The 19,980-nt window shown below is 42.2% G+C and overlaps 1 protein-coding gene across 1 annotated transcript in view; it reads right to left on the bottom strand.

The window, feature by feature from the left end:
- Positions 1-5,593: 5,593 nt before the first annotated feature.
- The window catches only part of LOC309342760 (uncharacterized protein), a 30,457-nt gene continuing 16,070 nt past the window's right edge, over positions 5,594-19,980 (bottom strand). Inside the window, exons 12-21 of the mRNA XM_081863587.1 lie at positions 18,790-18,804; positions 18,156-18,266; positions 17,034-17,148; positions 15,808-16,006; positions 15,174-15,283; positions 14,388-14,524; positions 10,744-10,890; positions 10,405-10,476; positions 7,251-7,316; positions 5,594-5,860 (exon numbers count right to left, since the gene is read on the bottom strand). Of these exons, the coding sequence (XP_081719713.1) occupies positions 5,609-5,860; positions 7,251-7,316; positions 10,405-10,476; positions 10,744-10,890; positions 14,388-14,524; positions 15,174-15,283; positions 15,808-16,006; positions 17,034-17,148; positions 18,156-18,266; positions 18,790-18,804 (1,224 nt within the window). The 3' untranslated portion in view covers positions 5,594-5,608. The remainder of the gene's footprint in view (positions 5,861-7,250; positions 7,317-10,404; positions 10,477-10,743; positions 10,891-14,387; positions 14,525-15,173; positions 15,284-15,807; positions 16,007-17,033; positions 17,149-18,155; positions 18,267-18,789; positions 18,805-19,980) is intronic.

The following is a 19,980-nucleotide window of genomic DNA, read 5'->3' as shown; positions in this document are numbered from 1 at the left end:
TCCTGGAGACAGACAGTCATGCCATGTATCCACAGCAGTGACCAGATGAAAAAATGAGAATTAGAGAAGCACAGAGAGAAGAAAAACCACAGTGCATCTGCTGCAACAGAATCGAACGCCTTCATCTGCCTTACCTGTGATAAAGCATGTCTCTCCTGTATCTGTCTCTACAGCCACAGCAGGTGCTTTAACTCTCCAACAGTTTGACTTCACTCCTGAAAGTGCGCTCTTAAATTGTCTCCTAAGACAGACGGATGCCAAAAACAAATCCAAATCCAAGTACAAATACAAATACAAATTATTAAATGTATATACTGACTATAATATTTGGGCTCTGGAGAGCTACAAGAGGAACAGAAACCTAAAAATCTCCAATGCCTTAAAAAAATTCATTGTCCCAAAAGACAAAATGAGGACCGAAAAAGGCCAATCAACTCTCCATGCACAGATGTAAAGAAATACTCACATCTAAAGTTCATATAAATAGTTTCCCACGATGTTAATTTGCTTTCATTATTTTGACGTATTCTCATTAAAAAGTCCGGTATAACCAGTTTAATACATAATGCTTGTTTCATCATTCCAGTGCCATGGCTTTCACAACCTGCTATGATAGGATATCTAAATTATTCTTCCATTTCACTAACGTATCCAACCAAGTCACCTCATCTTTGCAAGGAATTCTGCCTTTGAGGAGGCGTTTCTTTTCCCCCTTCCCTTGCATCCCTAGGCCCCCCTGAAATTTGCTCTGGAAAGTTGGGTGGAGATCAAGTACAGATTTGGGGGAGCATGGTGGGTGGGAGGAACTAAAGGAAGAGGAAACTCCATTGCACAAGCAGAAGTCTTTGTGTGAACAGGACAACTTTGTTGGCTAAATCCTTTAATTCAAAAGGGTTGTTTCTATACAGTAGACAGGGTGCACTGCATTTTATGTATCTATTTATTTATTTAAACAAAATTTCTATTGCTTTATTGTACAGTGGTACCTCGGGTTAAGAACTTAATTCGTTCTGGAGGTCCGTTCTTAACCTGAAGCACCACTTCAGGGGGAGCTAATGGGGCCGCTACCGCCATCCCACCACCGCATGATTTCTGTTCTCATCCTGAAGCAAAGTTCTTAACCCGAGGTACTACTTCCGGGTTAGCAGAGTCTGTAACCTAAAGCGTCTGTAACCTGAAGTGTCTGTAACCCGAGGCACCACTGTATATAGAATGTGTGAGTGAACCGCCCTGAGATCTTGTGATGAAGGGGTGGTATATAAATCTAATGAATAATAGTAATAATTTACCCAAAAAAACCACGAAACTAAAATTAAAATGAGCAATAAAAGACATTAAAAACTGGAAATAAAGAATTTAAAAAAAATCATTCTACTCTAAGCTAAAAACATATAGTAGAGAAAGTTGTCTATGTGGTAAGAATTCACTTCTGCAACACCACAGAACCAAGGAAACTATTTAGGGACCCAGCATTTATTATAGCTATTTCAGCTGTCTATGTTACCATGGCAACCTCACCTTCAGTGAGGAAAGAGCATCATAAAATCCTCTTCCTGGGTCTCAGATAGCTTCAAGGATTGCTGATTTACACTCTGCTGCAGAGACTGTCTGCAGGCAATGACCGCTCCCCACATTAAATGGGGGGTGCCCTTTGCGTGGTCGCGCCCAGCCCCTGGGCCCTATGCGGCACCATTAGCACAGGCTTGGCTTCGCCTTCCTCCAGGTGGTATACTTTTTTTAAAAAAATAATTTTTATTAACAGGCCATTCACATTACATTATTTCCAAATCACATTAGTTCCAAATTATACAGCCAGATTTTTAAATTTTGTTGGGGGTACCCATACATCAAGCTCCGAACGGGGGTCCAAGCATCACGTATATTGCTGCTTTAATTAAACAGTTCTATCCAGTTCAATCCAGATAGTCTCTTTATGACTTTCTTCATCTTCTTGTTGTTATTATATATTCCTTTCTTTGCGATCTCTGATAATCTTTACAAGCGGATTAAAAACAGACATCCTCTGTGTGGGTTTTACACTCTCCAAAGATCATATCACTTAGGGACAGCCATCATTCCACTCTTCCATAAAAATATTATCTTCAGTCTGTCCTTTAATTTTCTCAGGCTTGCCAAGTATATCAGGAGGGCTCTGTCAGGTTAAGATCACATTCCAATCATCATTCACATTCCGATGGTCCTGATCCTCCTCCCCCCCATCTTTCTTAGACAAGCCTGTCTTAGCGAGACGCCATTTAAAGCTGCATCATAAAATTTTCCTCCGTTCTCCGTTGTTTACCAATCATCTCTTTAACTATAATCCACTCCACACAGTTCTTGAATTCCTGCTTGTGATTAATAAAACGCAACGATCTTCTTTCTGGGGTGGAGGGTTATTAATATTCACATAAGGCAAAGAAAGGAAAAAAAAATTCCTCCACCCCCCTTCTTTTTCACTCCAAACATACCAGTCTCTTAATGGTGGTTCATCACTTGATTTATTTGTCCCATCCGTCGCTCCGGTCACAGAGATCCATTAATCAGCAGTCTTATCTCCCAAACTTTGCTTGATGTATGTGCTTTAGCTTCTTTCCAATTATATGTTTCTAATTATATTTTTGAGCTAAAGCGAACCAGCACGCGCTAATTGGAAACGGCGTCAGGAAGAGCCGACCTCATTGAGGGCTTGTGCCAAGTGACCGGCAACCCCTTCTTTCGAATCCGGGGGTGCATTATGCACACCGCTGGCAAGGCAGTCCCCCCCATCTCCTTGAGGGGGGCAGGAAGACTGCATACTTCCCATAGCAGCCTCTTAATTACCTCGTATGGGTCGGAGAGATGTTATTGTCGGCCATCTTCCAATGCACCACCTGGTGGCCCCCCCTCCAGGTGGTATACTTGGAGGTCTCCGCCTACCTCAGTCACTTGCCCAACCCCACCTGGGGAAGCGTTAATAGGTGACCAGGCCAGGTAGGGGGAGGGACTACCTGCCCACACAATAGAGGGAGGATCTTACCTGAGACTCGTCAGTTGGATCCAGAGCTTCTCCCACCCTACCCACCCTCAGTTAAGACTTCTTTTGCAGGTTAACCTTTTCTCCACAGGTATTCGGGTGTTGCTACGTTAAGGTCACTGTTGAAGGGCCGGAAAAGAATTCCCCTGCATGACCCACGCCCTCCTCCTCTTTGCAGTGGCGATACCAGGGTTCCCCATTAAAGGGGTTGTTTGAGGGGAGGCTTTGGCCGTATGCCTACAGGTTGTCATTGCTCTCCCCTGGAACGGAGGTGGGATCTCTCTGCTTGAACATATGTTCTGCAGAGCCAGCCCACTCCCCCCACACACTGGATAACCCTGATGTTCCCCAGATCCCCAGATGTCCTCTCATAATTGAAGTTCAGCTTACCTTTCACTCATCCATCCCACCATTGCATCGAGGCACTAGTCCGGAACCTTGTTTGCATCTTCAGATCCACTTTTTGTGGAGAAACAGAGCTGAGCATCATCAGTATACCGATAACATCTTGCCATCAAAGTTCTAATGTACAGTTGAGGGTTGAGGGCCACAGATAATAATCTAGGACCTAGTAGCAGGCACATCTTATGATGATGATTTTCTCACACTATCGGGCAGAAGGTAGTAATTCCACAGCAACAACATCCTCCCCACAATTTCCCATTGATGGGGACCTCCACCAAACCCAACTCCCCATCCCGCAAGGTCTCACCCTGGCTAAGGGTCACAGGCCTGTCTCTTACAGTGCCTGGCCTACAATTCCATTTCCTGATAGACAGAAGGGTCACCCCTGCCCTGTACCCCATGTACCAACCCACAATGCAGATCCCTCTTGGTGTTGGCCCCTCTCTTATAGCAAAGCCAGGCCCTAGAACAGTGTTTCACAACCTTTTTGGGGGCCTCGCCTAAGCCTCTCTAAAATCCTGGTGCCCACCCCCCCCAAAAACATATAATTCTTATTTTTCAAAAAGTAAACTCCTATTCAGGTGGAGGAAGCGTAAAAGGCCATTAACTTGGTTTAACTCATTCTCAAATTGGCCCCCTTAAAGATCAAATAGCCCCCCTGTGGGGCATGTGCCTCACATTGGGAACCACAGCCCTAGACTCAGGAACCAGCTTTATTCACTCAGGCAGCAATCAAAGAATACCACATACATGAACTAGCAATAAACCTTTTAAACCAGCAGGCAGGCTTGAAGGCATGAATGAACCATGCAAGATTCACAGGCAGGTGCAGGAAGAACACATATTCTTGCTAGCAAAACCAGTCCCTCCTGCTTAGTTTTCCTGCAAGCCTGCTCTCCTTATTACCTACTAACAAAACAATAAAAGAACAAAAAGAAGCACATGCTCCAATGAGGAGGCTTCTAGACTGCTGCTATTCTGTGGATGGGAAAGTATACTGGCAAAGTATTAAACATGGCCTGTATTGGATCTGAACGTGTCAAATTTCTGTAAATAATTTTACTTCAATTATTATTATTTAATAGGTAGTTAACAGCCAATTCAACACTACATCCTGCTCTGAACTGCAGGGCCCAAGGATGGCCCTTGAGAGTGGTTTGGTGCAGGGATAACCAAAGAAGGATGACAAAAACATCAGAGTGATCAATTCTAATGCTTTATTGTAAGACGGAAGCATAAACTCGTAACACAGCCTGCAGAGCCTCGCCACCTTTACAGACACAGAGCGAACAGAAGCAGTGAGAGGCCCTCACGACTTGTCCATGAAGTGCTAACATTGCTAATATGTTAAGCATTATTTATACACAAGGCAAGGTACATAAGCTGGAATCAATAGCCTAATTAACTCACCCATGGCTTAGAGGCTCCCTTTCAACTCTCATCCATCTCAGATAAGGGAATGACTGACAGACAGGCAGCCAGCAGGAGAACTCTCCCAACTAGCTGAACCAAAACTAAGCCTTCAAAGCAGATAGGCCTATGAGCTCATTCTGGTATCAAATAACAATTAGTCTCGGAGTCATCTTAACTACCAAGATGGCATTTACCAGTCTTCCAGAACGGTCTCACTTTTGGTTCAACACAGCTGCATTTAAAAAAATAAAAATAAAATATCCAATATGAAGGTATCAGTAATGTATTCAGTCTTTTATAATTATAAAGAATAACAGAAACGAAAGAGATAGTTAATAACTAGCTTTGGCATAAGAATCCTTTGGGGTGAGTGGGGAAGGAAATTTGGCACCCAAATTGGAGAGAATATAGGCGTCCTTTCAGAAGCCTATCCTTTCCTCCCTTCCCCTTCCCCCCAGACTTCAGCTGATCTATTACTATCCACTATAGATTGAGTTCAGAAGAATTTTTTAAGATGTTGTGGGAAATGTAAAAATAAAAAAAAAGTTGTGCAACGTGTCATCATTTTGGGGAACTTTGCAGTTCAGATTGAACTTAAAAATGAAAATTGTGCCTGTAATATAAAGTGTATTGGACCATCAGTCAGTTAAGACTTGAACACTCTCCCACCCAGGTGCTTTGTTCTATTTTTGTATAAAAATCAATAGGAGTACAACAACACATGACTTGAATTACTCTTTGAAAACCGGTGGAATAAAAAACTGTCTTCCCCCCTCCCTAAAAATCCCAAGTTTCTATTGGGTTTCTCTTCATCATATCAAGCACTTCTGAATAAAGGCGTTGAGGTGCATCAAGTCCAAAGAGGAAATTAAAGTGGCTCCAGTCAGGAAAGCACTTGTAGTGAATGAGATTAGAAATTCGAGGTATTAATTTTGCATTGTCCTTTGGGCGAGACAACCAGTCTTGCCCCCCAATCCACACGGCAGTTGGCACAGTCATAGCTTCTATTTTATAAAATGGCGGAGTTTTCTGGAAGGGAACATTGTCAGATTTTAATTAGTGAACTGCCCACGGGACACTCAGTATATAAATGACAAAAGCAAATAAATAAATGAACATGTTTCAAGTACTGTAAACTTGAATAAAAGGAAGAATGAGAAAAATACCGTAAGTTTCAAAGAATTTGGAAACATGCAGCAGCTTATATATTCAAATACAGAAAAGCACCACAACTATAGGGGAGGGGCAATGCACTTTGGGCAAATCCCCTTGTTTGGTGAAATCTAAAATGAACAACATTCAAAATTACCAAAGAAATTTAAATTTAAATGTTTTTCCTCAGGGGAAAGTTGTAGAGAATATGAAATGAAGCTAAGACAGTTTGACAAGGGGAAAAACCTATACATTTACCTCATCTTTTGCAATAGTTTTGCTACAGTGTTGACAATCTGATGAATTAAGAGTAAGGGATTCTGACATGTATGTAGCAAGAATGCCATACAGTCAATTCCACATTTCCGTGGGGGTTACATTCTGCGGCACTGCAAAAGCCTGCAAACACCACATTCGCTCCCTCCAAACCTCCTTGCTCAAACGCCAACTCCCTACAGGCTTCAAAGATTGGTGCGAGGGCTCCTGGGATTACTAAACTCTGGTTTCGTGTGATTTTCATGCTCTCTCAGGGCCATTTTTGCCCCTTTCCATGCCATTTCCGGGTTCATGGCAATGCACATGTGTGCATACATACCTTGAGCACACATAAATGGGGAGTTGCCTGTATATTATGCTTTCTTTTTTAATAATTATTAATTATTATTTATACCCCGCCCATACTGAAAGTTCTCCACATGAAATATAATAAAAGCCAAGCTAATCTGAAAAGAAAAGATAAAAAGAAGAATAAGAGAAGGAAGGAAATAAAAAGAAAAGTGAAAGTGAATACAAAGCCGTCTATTACTATTGCATCATACCCCTTATTCCACTCACTTGGAAGCTTCTCCTTCTTCCCCTAGCCTGCCACCCTGGAAGATCCTATCCTGCCTCTCGGGCAGGGTCCTTCATATCCCATCTATCACCTTCCTGTGTGTATATCTTCATTAATCCAAAATAGGGAACTTAAATATCAACCAAAAAAGGAGGAACTCCTGATTCTCTGTCTGCCAATTATATATATGGCAATTATTCAAAATATACAAAGCAAACACTCCAGGATAACATCTAGCTATATTATAGAGCTGCTTCTCAGTACACTAGGTGTTGTTTTCTCCATCATCCCAGGCATCTCCAATTCACCTTTTTCCACTCAAGAAGTCCAGCCTGTACAGCCAGAAACTTCCAATGCCATTGTACAGGGATGGAAAAAGAACTTGTGCCATGCATTTACCAACACTAATGTAACAACAACAAAGCACATCCTTACCTGATGGTATTTTTCTTTGTTCTTGCAGCCATAGTCAAAATATTTCAGTTCCCCTGTTTTTGCTGCCTATAAGGAATAAAATTAAGCAGACATCATATTTATAAAACATTAGGTAGGCTACGTAAGCAGTCAGCAAGCTAATTTGCACATGTCTCCAAGAAGGTGGCGTTTTTAAAGATGGGTGACAATTGAATTAAACGGACCAGTTCTAATGGCTGGAACTGATTTTTTTCCCCTGATTATACCAAAAGTTGCATTAAGCTTGCCTGGTGCAGTTTTTCAAGCTCTGAGAATGATGTCAGCTCTAAAGTACAGAAGACAATAATTGTCAGGGCAAAGCTGAAGAGCAGTTGAAAGCTTTCAGGTGTTTCAATGTGACCTGAATTGTAGAATAATAGTTTGCCTTAAATACAGTGGTACCTCTAGTTATGGACTTGATCCATTCTGGGGTGCCGTTCGCAGCCCAAAAAGTCCGCAACTCCATAAAGATCAAGCGGGTTTCCTACCTGGCAGACAGATGAAGGACAATGTAAGGAATATAATTAATATCTTGGAATATCTGACTGCCAGGAATGAGAAACAAGCAATGTTAATATTTGTGGATGCGGAAAAGGCCTTTGATAATATATCATGGGATTTTATGTTAAAAAATTTGGAACTTATGGAGGTGGGGAAGGAATTCCTTAATGGAATAAAGGCAATATATACTGAACAAAGAGCTAAGTTAATTGTAAACAATGTGACTACGGAAGAAATAGGGATAACCAAAGGTACACAACAAGGGTGTCCACTTTCGCCATTGTTATTCATCATGGTCCTGGAAGTCTTTCTAAACTCTATAAGAGAAAATGAGGAAATAAAAGGGGTAGAAGTAGGCCGGAATGAATATAAGGTAAAAGCCTTTGCCGATGATCTGGTTTTAACGGTGAAAGAACCTTTGGAGAGCACCAAAAATATCCTTATAGAGGTGGAAAGATTTGGTCAAGTGGCAGGTTTTAAATTGAATAAGAGAAATACCAAAATAATTGCTAAGAATATGGATCAAGAAATGATAGAAATAATGCAACAGCAAATAGGAATAGAAGTGGTGAAAAAGGTGAAATATCTTGGTATCTGGTTAACCCCTAAGAGTATTGATTTATATCAGAATAATTATATACCAGTGTGGAATGGAATAAAGAAAGATCTGGAGGTGTGGGGACAAATGAAACTATCGATGTGGGGGAGGATTTCAACGACAAAGATGAGCGTTCTGCCAAAATTACTGTTTCTGTTTCAGACAATTCCAATAATCAGAGGGATGGCAATTTTTAAGGAATGGCAAAGAACAATTTCAAGGTATATCTGGCAGGGTAAGAAGCCAAGAATTCAATTTAAGTTATTAACAGATGCTAAAGAAAGAGGAGGCTTCGCCCTGCCAGACTTGAAATTATATTACGAAGCGACGTGTCTCTGCTGGTTGAAGGAATGGATAAAATTAGAAAATACGGAGTTGTTAGACTTAGAAGGATTTGATAACAGATTTGGGTGGCACGCATATTTATGGTCTGGAAAGAAGAAAGGCCATAGAGGTTTTGAGAACCACATCTTCCGAAGATCTCTGAAAGAAATCTGGGATAGGTATAAAAACCTACTCAAGCCGAAAACCCCACACTAGTTGTCCCCATTAGAGGTCATGAGTGTTAAAAAAACTAATATGAGGAAAAATTGGATTACATATGGAGATTTAATTGTTAAGGAAGGGGGGAGATGGAAAATGAAACCCTATGAAGAGGTAAAAGAGCATGTGTATGATTGGTTGCATTATTTACAAACAAATGAAATGTTTAAGAAGGATTTTAAAGAATATGGATATGCTGAGAAAGAGTCAAAATTTCAAATAGAAATAATAAATAATGAATACAAAATATTATCTAAAATGTATAAAATTTTGCTGGAATGGCATACAAAAGATGAGGAAGTTAAATTGGTTATGATAAAATGGGCCAGGGATTTTGGATATAACATACAAATGGATGACTGGATTAAATTATGGAATGAAAATATGAAATTTACTGCATGTACAGCGTTAAAAGAAAATATTATGAAAATGATGTATAGATGGTATATTACACTGGTGAAACTTGCAAAAATGTATAAAACATGTAAGAAATGTTGGAAATGTAAAGAAAAAGATAGCACTTTCTATCACATGTGGTGGGAATGTAAAAAAGTGAAGAGCTTTTGGGAATTGATTTATAATGAATTGAAGAAAATGTTGAAATATACATTTGTTAAGAAACCAGAGGCTTTTCTTTTAGGAATCATAGGAAATGAAGTAAATAGAAAGGATTGTAAACTTTTCCAATATGCAGTAACAGCGGCGAGAATATTACTGGCCCAGAACTGGAAACAAGAACAAGTACCAACACTAGAGGAGTGGAGAATGAAGCTGATGGACTATGCAGAACTTGACAAACTGACAGGGAAGATCAGATATCTACGAGACCAAAAGTTTATCGAGGACTGGGGAAACTTGGTGGAGTATTGGGAAGGTATAAGTGATAGAGAAATAACGTTGGTGGTATTTAAAGAAGCTCTGTAAAAGCTGAAGAAATGTTGCAAAAAAGAAAAACAGGTATTAAAGGGTATACTAAAAGGCAATAGTGAATTTAAGAAATGTGTAATTTAAAAAATTTAATTTGGATGATTATCAGAGAGGCTGAAGGAAGTCCAAAAGTGGAAAATTTGTTAAAGTTGAAATGTGATATGATATGTATTCTTAAGATGAAAATTAATAAAAATTATTTTTTAAAAAACAACAAAAAGTCTGCAACTAGAGCGCCGCTTCTGCATGTGCACGCACGCGGCACAATAGAGTGCTTTCTGTGCATGGGCGAGGTACGCAGAACGCTTCTGCACAGGCGAACATGGCAAAACCCGGAAGTATACTTCCGGGTTTGCCGCATTCGTATCCTGAAAAAATACAACCGGAGACTGACGTAACAAGAGGTTTGTGTCTTCAGAACCATGAGTGATGTCCTGCTCACAAAATGCAGCTTCTCTGCCTCTTCTTTCTCAGTACATCCTAGGAGCTTCTACATTTAGAATAAAAATCACAACCTCAGCTGATCATTATTTTTAAAAGAAGTACGCATTGCTTTAAAGACGTTACCTGACCCCAGTGTACAATATTTTTTACAGAAGTAAAGTCTGGAAAGTGAGCCTGGTACACATCAACTCGGCTCTGAAAAAAACATTTTAGAAAGACAAACTGTTAATGTGGCAGATACAATGAAAAGGGGCCAACAAGTGTGAGAAACAAAAATCAGTGCATACGCTAAGAAGAGGCCTTGAAATCTAAGTCAACCCTTATATTTCTCTTTTTAGAAAAACGACAGAATGAAAAAGTACCACAATCATAGACCTGTAGTCAAGAGATTAAGAATGGGAAACCACAAGCCAAGGGACCAGAAGTAAAAGAGAAAGAAAATAATTAAAGATACATACATACCACATTTAAGCTGTTCTTATTGAAGCCACCTATAAGGTAAAGGCTTTGGGCGCAAAGGTTTTGTATTAATTGGTAGCTGCAAATCTTAGCAACAAATGCTCTCAGACTTCTACTTAATAAGCGGAATTCTTTCGTGCCAAATATAACCTGTGAAACATTAAAAGAATTGTGAACTTTAATTTATGTCTTTGTTCTCTTGCACTTATATTTCTTGTATCACACTCATGTGCCCAAGTGACAAATCTAAACATATATGCAATGAATAAAAATACATATACAATTTACTTGGAAGTAAGCCCCATTGATTCTATGGGACATGCTTCTGAGTAGACATGGTTAGGATTGCATTGTTGGATAGCCCAATACATTTTGGCACCTGAGAGGCGAATCACAAGATTCCCACTCCCACCAGAGAAGAAGGAGCTAGTGAAGTTCTACATCAGGAACAAAGGTGGGAGGAGACCTGCAGTAACTCCTGTTCATCAAGAAGCTACTGTAGAGGTGGGACGTGGGGGCGGGGCTGCCAAGGAGGTGGCAGATCCAGTCTCTAAGGAGTACACCACAGCTGACATTGCCACTGCAGTGGCGGTGGCAGGTGATGCGTTCCTTGGAGGCCAGATCTGCTGACCCTGTGGATCCTGCCACCTGAGGCAGCCACCTCACTTTATCTCATGAGTGGGCTGGCCCTGATAATAAGTCACAGCAAAGAAACACAGGGGAGATTCAGGTCACACACAAACACACAAATTGAAAGATTATATTGGGGATTATAGGGCTGTGTGGACTAGGCCTTGCTCCAGATGCTGACACACACACACACACAGTGACCACACCCCGCTGTCCGTGTGTCTGGTTGGCATGTGAAGTGCCTTGGTGTGTGTATCAATAGGTCGACACACACATGGAAGCACCTTAAATAATAACAAATGGGCTATATATTCTTTTGTAGGGGAGAACTACTGTACTTGCCCCCCAATACATGAAGTGTTTACCTAAGTGGGGAGTTTTTAAACCCCCGAATAAAGAGAGAAGAAAGATTTTATTTCTATCTAAGGAGGCCAAAGGCTCAGGAAAGGCAAAAGATAGCATAGATAGGTGTGCAGAACACAAACAAATACAACATGAAATTAAGTTAATACAAAAGCCAATCAGCAGGGGTGAAACATACAGTGGTGCCCCGCAAGACGAACGCCTCGCAAGACGGAAAACCCACTAGACGAAAGGGTTTTCCGTTTTGGAGGCGCTTCACAAAACAAATTTCCCTATGGGCTTCCTTCGCAAGACGAAAGCCCATAGGGAAATCTCCGGGACAGCGGGGAAGCACAGCGCGTCTTCCCCACTGTCCTCGGACCTCCTCCGAAGGCTGGCGGTGGGGCGGAGAGACCTCCTCCCCACCGCCAGCCTTCGGAAGGCTGCTCCGAAGGCTGGCGGCGGGGCGGAAAGCCCATAGGGAAATCTCCGGGACAGTGGGGAAGCGAAGCGCGTCTACCCCACTGTCCTCGGACCTCCTCCGAAGGCTGGCGGCGGGAAGGCTCCTCCGAAGGCTCCTCCGAAGGCTGGCGGTGGGGCGGAGAGACCTCCTCCCACCGCCAGCCTTCGGAAGGCTGCTCCGAAGGCTGGCGGCGAGAGGAGGTCTCTCCGCCCCACCGGCAGCCTTCGGAAGGCTGCTCTGAAGGCTGGCGGCGGGAGGAGGTCTCTCCGCCCCACTGGCAGCCTTCGGAAGGCTGCTCTGAAGGCTGGCGGCGGGAGGAGGTCTCTCCGCCCCACCGGCAGCCTTCGGAAGGCTGCTCCGAAGGCTGGCGGTGGGGCAGAGAGACCTGCTCCAGCCGCCAGCCTTCAGATGGCTGCTCCGAAGGCTGGCGGTGGGAGGAGGGTTTTCCTTCCCACCGCCAACTTTCAGAATGCTGTTCTGAATGTTGGCGTGGGGAGGAAAAACCCTCCTCCCACCGCAAGCCCCGGGAACAGAGGAGAAGCGCTGCGCGCCTTCCCCTCTGTTCCCGTACCTGTCCTGAAGGCTTGCGGTGGGGAGAAAAGCCCTTCTCCGCACCGCCAGCCTGGCAAGCGGTCTCCATAGGAACGCATTAATTGATTTTCAATGCATTCCTATGGGAAACCGTGCTTCGCAAGACGAAAAACTCGCAAGAAGAAAAAACTTGCGGAACGAATTAATTTCGTCTTGCGAGGCACCACTGTGCTCCCGACTTACTGCCATCAGTAATGAGAAGCCATAGCAAGATTGACAGCTTAAATAAAGACCTTAAAAAGTTCAATTTATTTCTGTTGCAAGCTTTGGCTAGGCAAACTTATAATAAAGACTGGCTCCTGCTCTGAATGCCCTAGAGTGCCTCCTGTGCTACTGAGAACCATTTGAAAGAGCATTTGTTGTTATATTACTATATATAATTATATTTATAATAATGCAGCCATATACACTTTATCCTCACATGGCTGTCTGCCCTTTCATTTGCAGATCAGGTGTGGCAGGACCTAGCTGCCTCATTCAAGCAAAATATTCAGCAATGAGTTTTTCGGGGTGTGGCAGGGTAAACCAGCTTTCTTGCTGGCTGAAAGATACTGCTGAATGCTCGGTTCCTTAAAAAGACAACACCTGCATTTAGCTCTAGTTGACGCCATTCTACTCTGTTCTAAGACATGAATCCTCATTTCCCACTTATTGTGTGGTATCTTACAGCCAGCTTGAGCTCCAGTAAGTTTTTAAGAGCTCTGCTTGGTTTTTCCTCCACCCTCAACAAATTAATTCCAATCCCCACCCACAAACATTTGCATTGGGCCTCCAGGGTTTGGACTGGAGTCCTCAGAGAATAACTCCAGGTGTTTCCTGAGACAAGTGCTGGAGATTTGAAACCACATTATGACTAGTTGGGTCCATGCGCAAGGTGCTATCACAACACTGCTGAGCCTTTTAAGAAAAGAACACAGCTACAGGGAGTTGTTGAGCACCCCACCTGTTGGCCAGGGTGGCAAAAAGAGAAAAGAGAAACATGGAAACCAGCCCTGGTTGATTGTTTCAAAAAGAAGTAATGAGACTAGAAGAGGTGATGAGACAGCCTTAGGAGGGACAAAGAGAAGGAGCTGGGCATTAATTCATTCAGATTAGCTTTGGGGAGGGTCATTCATTCCCACCAATAAATCTGTTTTCCTAGTCATTTCCCTACCAAACAAAGGTCAATACTGTAAACTGGTGAGAGGAGTTGTAGTGGAGAGGTAATCTAGAATGAGCAGTCCCCTGTATGTGGCCCCTATGACAAAGTGTGCGACAGATGTTGGACTAAAAGTCATTGGGATTACAACATGGGGCAATCACTTTTCCCACCAGTCACCGTCCTGATCTTGTTTGGGTCCCCTGTTCTTACTTGCATGTTAACTACTTTCATGCAATTAACATCATTTTTAAATTTTGCTCACTTTCAAAAAGGGTTATTTAATGGCTTCCTGTTTACCTCTCATAAAAACGTTAGAGAAGGACACTTTATAAACAATTTGCTGTTTTAGCAAATTTACCATTTTTGTATTATTAAGCAAACTATACAAGTAGCTTGTCTAAGAAAACTGCATTCTGCAGATTCACATTGTGGGAAACAACTGAATGAATCCATAAAGAGCAAGAACAATGCAACTGATACCTTTATAAGAAAATCAGGAAAAAATAATATCTGGATTACTGGGCCTTTGCTGTTCTGAAATGTGTACGCAGGAGCAAAAACAAAGAATAACTTGATTTTTTCAGCCACCTCTGGCATCATAGAAAAGGCTATGAAACCTGCAAAAAATAATAATTTATTTACAACGATAATTGGGGAAAGCAAAGGAAGAAGAGACTCATCAGTCAGAAAGGCAAAGGTACAGAAGTCAGTCAGTTTTAACTGCCCTGACAAGAAAAAAGTTTTTACTTGGGAATTGGACACATAGTTGTGGGCAAATGTGCATACAGACTTGCATCATACAGAGATTTGTACCAAGCCATGAAGCATCCAATGTGCTCTCCACTCATACTACAGGGTGTTACTGGAGATGCACATTAATTATCATTAATTAAGCTCACAAATATTAGCTCAGGGTTGAGTCTTGAACATACTAACAAGCTCATCATCCGAGTGATGGCAAAAATTGCTAGATTGCAGAGATATCGCTAAGAATTGTATTTAGACTCGGGTATCAACCAGTTTGTGCAACTGGCTCTGTGGGTACCATATCTAAGAGCTGTTAAAAAATTGATGAAAGAAACTTCTGCAATCACATTGAATCAAAACCTTGTAAGGACAATATTGAAGGAAATTTTGTTACAAACAAAAAAGATAGCTTTTGGTTTGCCGAAGCCAAATAAGGAGGAGATGTGTGTGTGTGTGTGTGTGTGTGTGTGTGTGTGTGTGTGTGTGTGATGACAGCCCTTCTCTATATTTGAAACTTACCTAAAGTAGCACCTTGAGAGTGTCCAATGTAATAGATCTGCTTTTGGCCATTTTCCTGCAGAATGTAGTCTATCATGGCTGGAAGGTCATAGAGGCTCATTTCATGAAAGCTGAGGAGCAGAAACACAAAGTTGGGCATGCAATGCTGGTACACAAGATGTCTCATTGTTGATTAAAGCAGCAGCATTTCATATACATGAACAGTGTGAGCTGACCATTCATGGATCTCAAGACACAGAAGTCTCTTATGTTTGTAGTCATAAACCATGTGTATTTATTTCCTGCAGCTGAAATCTAACATAAACTCCAGAAATAGATTGACAGTTGGGGAGCAGCAACACAACTAGCTTCCTGGCAGGTGGGCTACTGTTTCTTACTGGGTGGGGCAGATATGAGTGTGGCTCAAACGCACTGGTGGAGCCAATTTGGCAGTTCTGTAGTTACCTGTGCACCATGTCACCTCCCCCTCTTCCTCCTGGTAAGTAGCAGAGAGCCACCTGCCAGGTAGCTGACTTAGCTGCTCAGTCCTGCCCAGCAAGCCACTCCTGATAAGCCCCAGTGCATCATTGCTTGACAGTAATAGACAACCGCATATGCATTTCAAAAGTCTCACCCCCAATTTGTGAGGATCTACCTGAAATTCCAGAATTCCTGTTGCAAGACAGAAAGGTTCTGGTGCTTTCTCGACCAGGACGTTCCTCTAACATTCCCAAGCCAAACATCATAACCAGCATCTGCCAAGATGAAGCCCAAACTATTACTGGGTATATTGGAGACCCAGGTGCTACTTTCCATTATTAATCCAGGAATCACCAAGACAGCAGGTCTGGAACCTGAAACAGATACAAAGAATTAACTTCTGTAAGAAAGACTGCAGCACACTAGGATGGCCATGTGGCCTTCTTTGCAGAGGACAGCCCGTCAAGACCATATAACACCAGTCCTAAAAGACCTACATTGGCTCCCAGTACACTTCCAAGCAAAATGCAAAGTGTTGGTGCTGACCTTTAAAGCCCTAAATGGCCTCGGCCCAGTATTCCTAAAAGAGCATCTCCACCCCCATCGTCCAGCTCCGAGGGCCTTCTGGCGGTTCCCTCACTGCAAGAAGTGAGATTACAGGGAACCAGGCAGAGTGCCTTCTCAGTAGTGGCGCCCTGTGGAATGCCCTCCCATCAGATGTTAAGGAAATAAACAACTATCTGACTTTTAGAAGACATTTAGGGAAGGTTTTAATGTTTGTTCTTTTATTGTATTTTTCATATTCTCTTGGGAGCCGCCCAGAGTGGCCAGAGGAAACCCAGCCAGATGGGCGGGATATAAATAATATATTATCACTATTATTATTATTATTATTATTATTATTATTATTATTATTATTATTATGGCTGGCAGAGGGCTATCCTGTATTTGAAGGCACCCTCTGTTTGTCCAGTCCAATGCTAGTTTCAAAGAGAGAGCAAGGACTTTGAAGTTTCCCCATCAACAGTTTGCACCCAGACAGCAGACTGAGCAGGCATACAGGTCACCTGATCACAGTTGTCTCCACTGTATATTGTGTTTATATTTAAATTATAGGAATTATATCTAGCTTTGCACCTATACACATAAAGTAGCACACATAAATTTTATGCTGTGGAGGAGTTGGGCTCCGTAAGTGGACATCCTGCTGCACATCCAAAAAAAAATTATCATCCCTATATCTTACTATCTAGAGTTGTCTGGTTTGGGGTTCTTGGAAAGTAACTTCTAAGAAACAGCCCTGCCCATAAGATTTCTACTTAATTGCTACTCAGATAGTGTTGGAGAATGCATGGGGCTTGCTATTACATTTTCATTTCTTCTTTCACATTGGAGACCCACCATGTTTGCCTCCTCTGCCATAAGGAATTCTGTTCATGGTTAAATAATAGCCATCAGCTGTCAGGATGTTATCATGGACCTCACTTGGATAGTCCCAGCGACGTATGATTCCATCCTAGATAAAGAAGAAACAAAATTTTCCAAAATGAAGTACTTTCAGAAAGGTTGCCTATGCTTCTTGGTCCATTGTTGTTGCGGGATTTAAACTGGTTAAATTAAAACCAAAATTCAGATTTTAGCTCATTTTCACATATACACACTTTCCACTTTCGGCAGAATAGGAGACAAATATGGAATAATATAAAAATTCATAATATAATGCAATAAGGTTATGTAAAGGATTGTCTCCAAAGCAGCCTTGAATGCATCCCACTGTGAACTAGTTCATTTTTTATTGATGCATGTATTGTGTATGCATATAAATCGTCACTTTTCTCAGCAAAATGCACAGCAGTGCTGTCTCCAAGCTTGAAGCAAATTATGCTCCCCACCCCACCCCAAATCGCTGTGCAGAGCAACAGGAAAAGGCTCCGGATTCAAAAGGCACTGAATTCTGCTTGCAAATGAAGGACTGAACTGTGCTTGCAATGCTTCCTTTGCAGTTTCAAATCTGAGCCTCAGCAACATCAAGCATGGTAAAGGCGGCCAATTCATGCTTCACCCAGAATGGCCTGGCTGGCCAGCCACTAAGGCCTGGTAAACCTAATTAGGTATGTGGACCAGAGATTTCCCATCACTGTATTTGGAGAAACATGGGGAGGGGACACCCTCAGGTTGCAGATTCTTGGGGGACTGTTGGCAGTTGGAGGACAAAGCTGCCAAGCAGATTAAATCCCATTTGCTCTATATTTGGACATGAAATTGTTGATTGGTTCAGGCAGCAAGATGCCCTGAGCTGTACCTGCATCAAGCATTTATTTTTGTACACAGCACCAAGAAAAGTAGTCATTCAAGATACATGCACCTTTCAAACGCACTACCAACCTTGTGTATTTTCTGGTTGAACATTTGCACCCAATACTAAGTACTCTAAGGTGGCAAAATCCTATATGTAGGGAGGATAAAACTGTAAAATAGTGTCAAGCAATATCGTGCTCCTTTCACATCCAGAGATGTACTTACAGTATTCAGAAATTGTTCTGGATTTGGCTTGTTTAACTCTTGGAATTCTCCTGAAGACACAATTCCTTCAGTCATATACACCAACACAATCATCAGCCACATTTTGATTCTCTGTAAAAAGTAAATAAATAAATGGGTCACCCATAAATAGACAACCAACTGGATGCTCCTTCATTTGAAAATCATCAACACAATAGGAATAGGCACCTGAAGCTGTCCGTGATATTAAACTGAATGGAGAAGGTCTGTTCCTATTAAAATGTTAACCAAACTGAATTGCTCCCCCATTCCACCATGCAGCAGCTTCACTAAAAATAGTGTATCAGCCAACTGCCTTTAGTAATCTTTTATCAGCAAGGGCCTTCCTTGAGGAAGGGCATAGCTCAGTGGTAGACCATCTGCTTTGCATGCAGAAGATACAATTCCTGGCACCTCCAGGTAGGGTGGTTAAGATTACCTGTCTGAAAACCTGGAGAGTCACAGCCAGTCAAAGTAAACAAAACTGAGCTAGACCAACCCTGAGTAGTATATAACACAGCATCCCATGCTTCAGGTCTACCTCCCAACATTCTCCACCATCATGCCCCATCTCCATAACAGCAGACAATCTCCCAAATACTCTTCCACATCTTACCTGGTGATAACTCTCCTATCCCTGTTTCAGCAGAGGACAGGTACATTTGCAAATTAGGACCTGGTTTACACAAAAGGCAGGCAGGGACGCTTCTAAAGGATAGGGCCCTTGCCCTTACTTCATCCCAAAGCAAAGACTTAATTGGCGTTTCCCCTTCATAGTTGACTTACCAGTAGCAACACACTGCTAACAAGGAACCTCAGGATATGACATCACCTGGAAGTAGTTTCCAAACAAATTCTGAACCGTATGTCAACCACAAATGTGAGGCTTCTCCTCACAATTCTTCCAGAAGCCCACTGGTTCCTCTTCCTTGTCACAGTGCTGCTAGAGAGCTGAGGGAACAAATCTGCCAAAAGTTCCTTGCCCAGCCCCCAGCTGGTCCTGATAGTCCCTCGACGGCTGCATCCTTAGAGGGCATTCCTTTGTTGCTATTCATAATAGCATAATCCAAGATCTTGGTGATTAAATAATAGAAGCAAAATCTCCAGACAAGTTTTCAGTTGCGGCTGAGTTAGCTTAGTGTTGGAGCATCTTCATTCATTGCAGGCAGAAGGTTCCATGCTCAATCCCCGACAAGTCTAGTCAGGCCTAGGACAGTTCTCTAGCTGAAACCCTGGTGAAGCACTCCTAGTTTTTGCAGACAGTACTGAGTTAAAGGGACCCGTGGTCTAACTCAATATAAGGCAGTTGCCAAGGTACCTAAAAAGAGGTGGTGCTAGTTTTTGGTTTTAGCCAGCATGTTTTGGCCGGCTGGCCAAGGATTAATTGACAACACAGAAATATTGTTAGCGACTGGTTCCTCTGGTCGGATATGTAAAACTCCTTCTGTCAGCAAGGTGGTATACTGTTCTTTGTCAGCATTAGAAGCCTCTGGCAAAAAGCCAATCCTATCTCAGACATCCAATCACACCCAAACTTTTAGAAAACCTGTAAACTCTGGGATGCATGCTATTTGCTACTTCACACACTGTTATGCTTGCTGTGATTGATTTGCAAGCCTTGAGATTCCCACAGTGCACGCTGCAGTAACATGCACAAGAAGCCAAAATCTTCTAGGCTCTATTTGTATGCAGAAAATGTGTTTTCTTACCTTGTACCAGAATCTCAAGACCATTGCTGTATCCAGACTATCTCCTTCTTAAAATCTTGAAAGGTAATATTGCTATGGTTTCATTCAGAACATGCATC

The sequence above is a fragment of the Podarcis erhardii genome (genome assembly GCF_964252035.2).
Source record: "Podarcis erhardii genome assembly, chromosome: 5".
Lineage (NCBI taxonomy): Eukaryota > Metazoa > Chordata > Lepidosauria > Squamata > Lacertidae > Podarcis > Podarcis erhardii.
The sequence above is the reverse complement of the archived record's forward strand: the minus strand, read 5'-3'. Positions and strand labels throughout refer to the sequence as shown.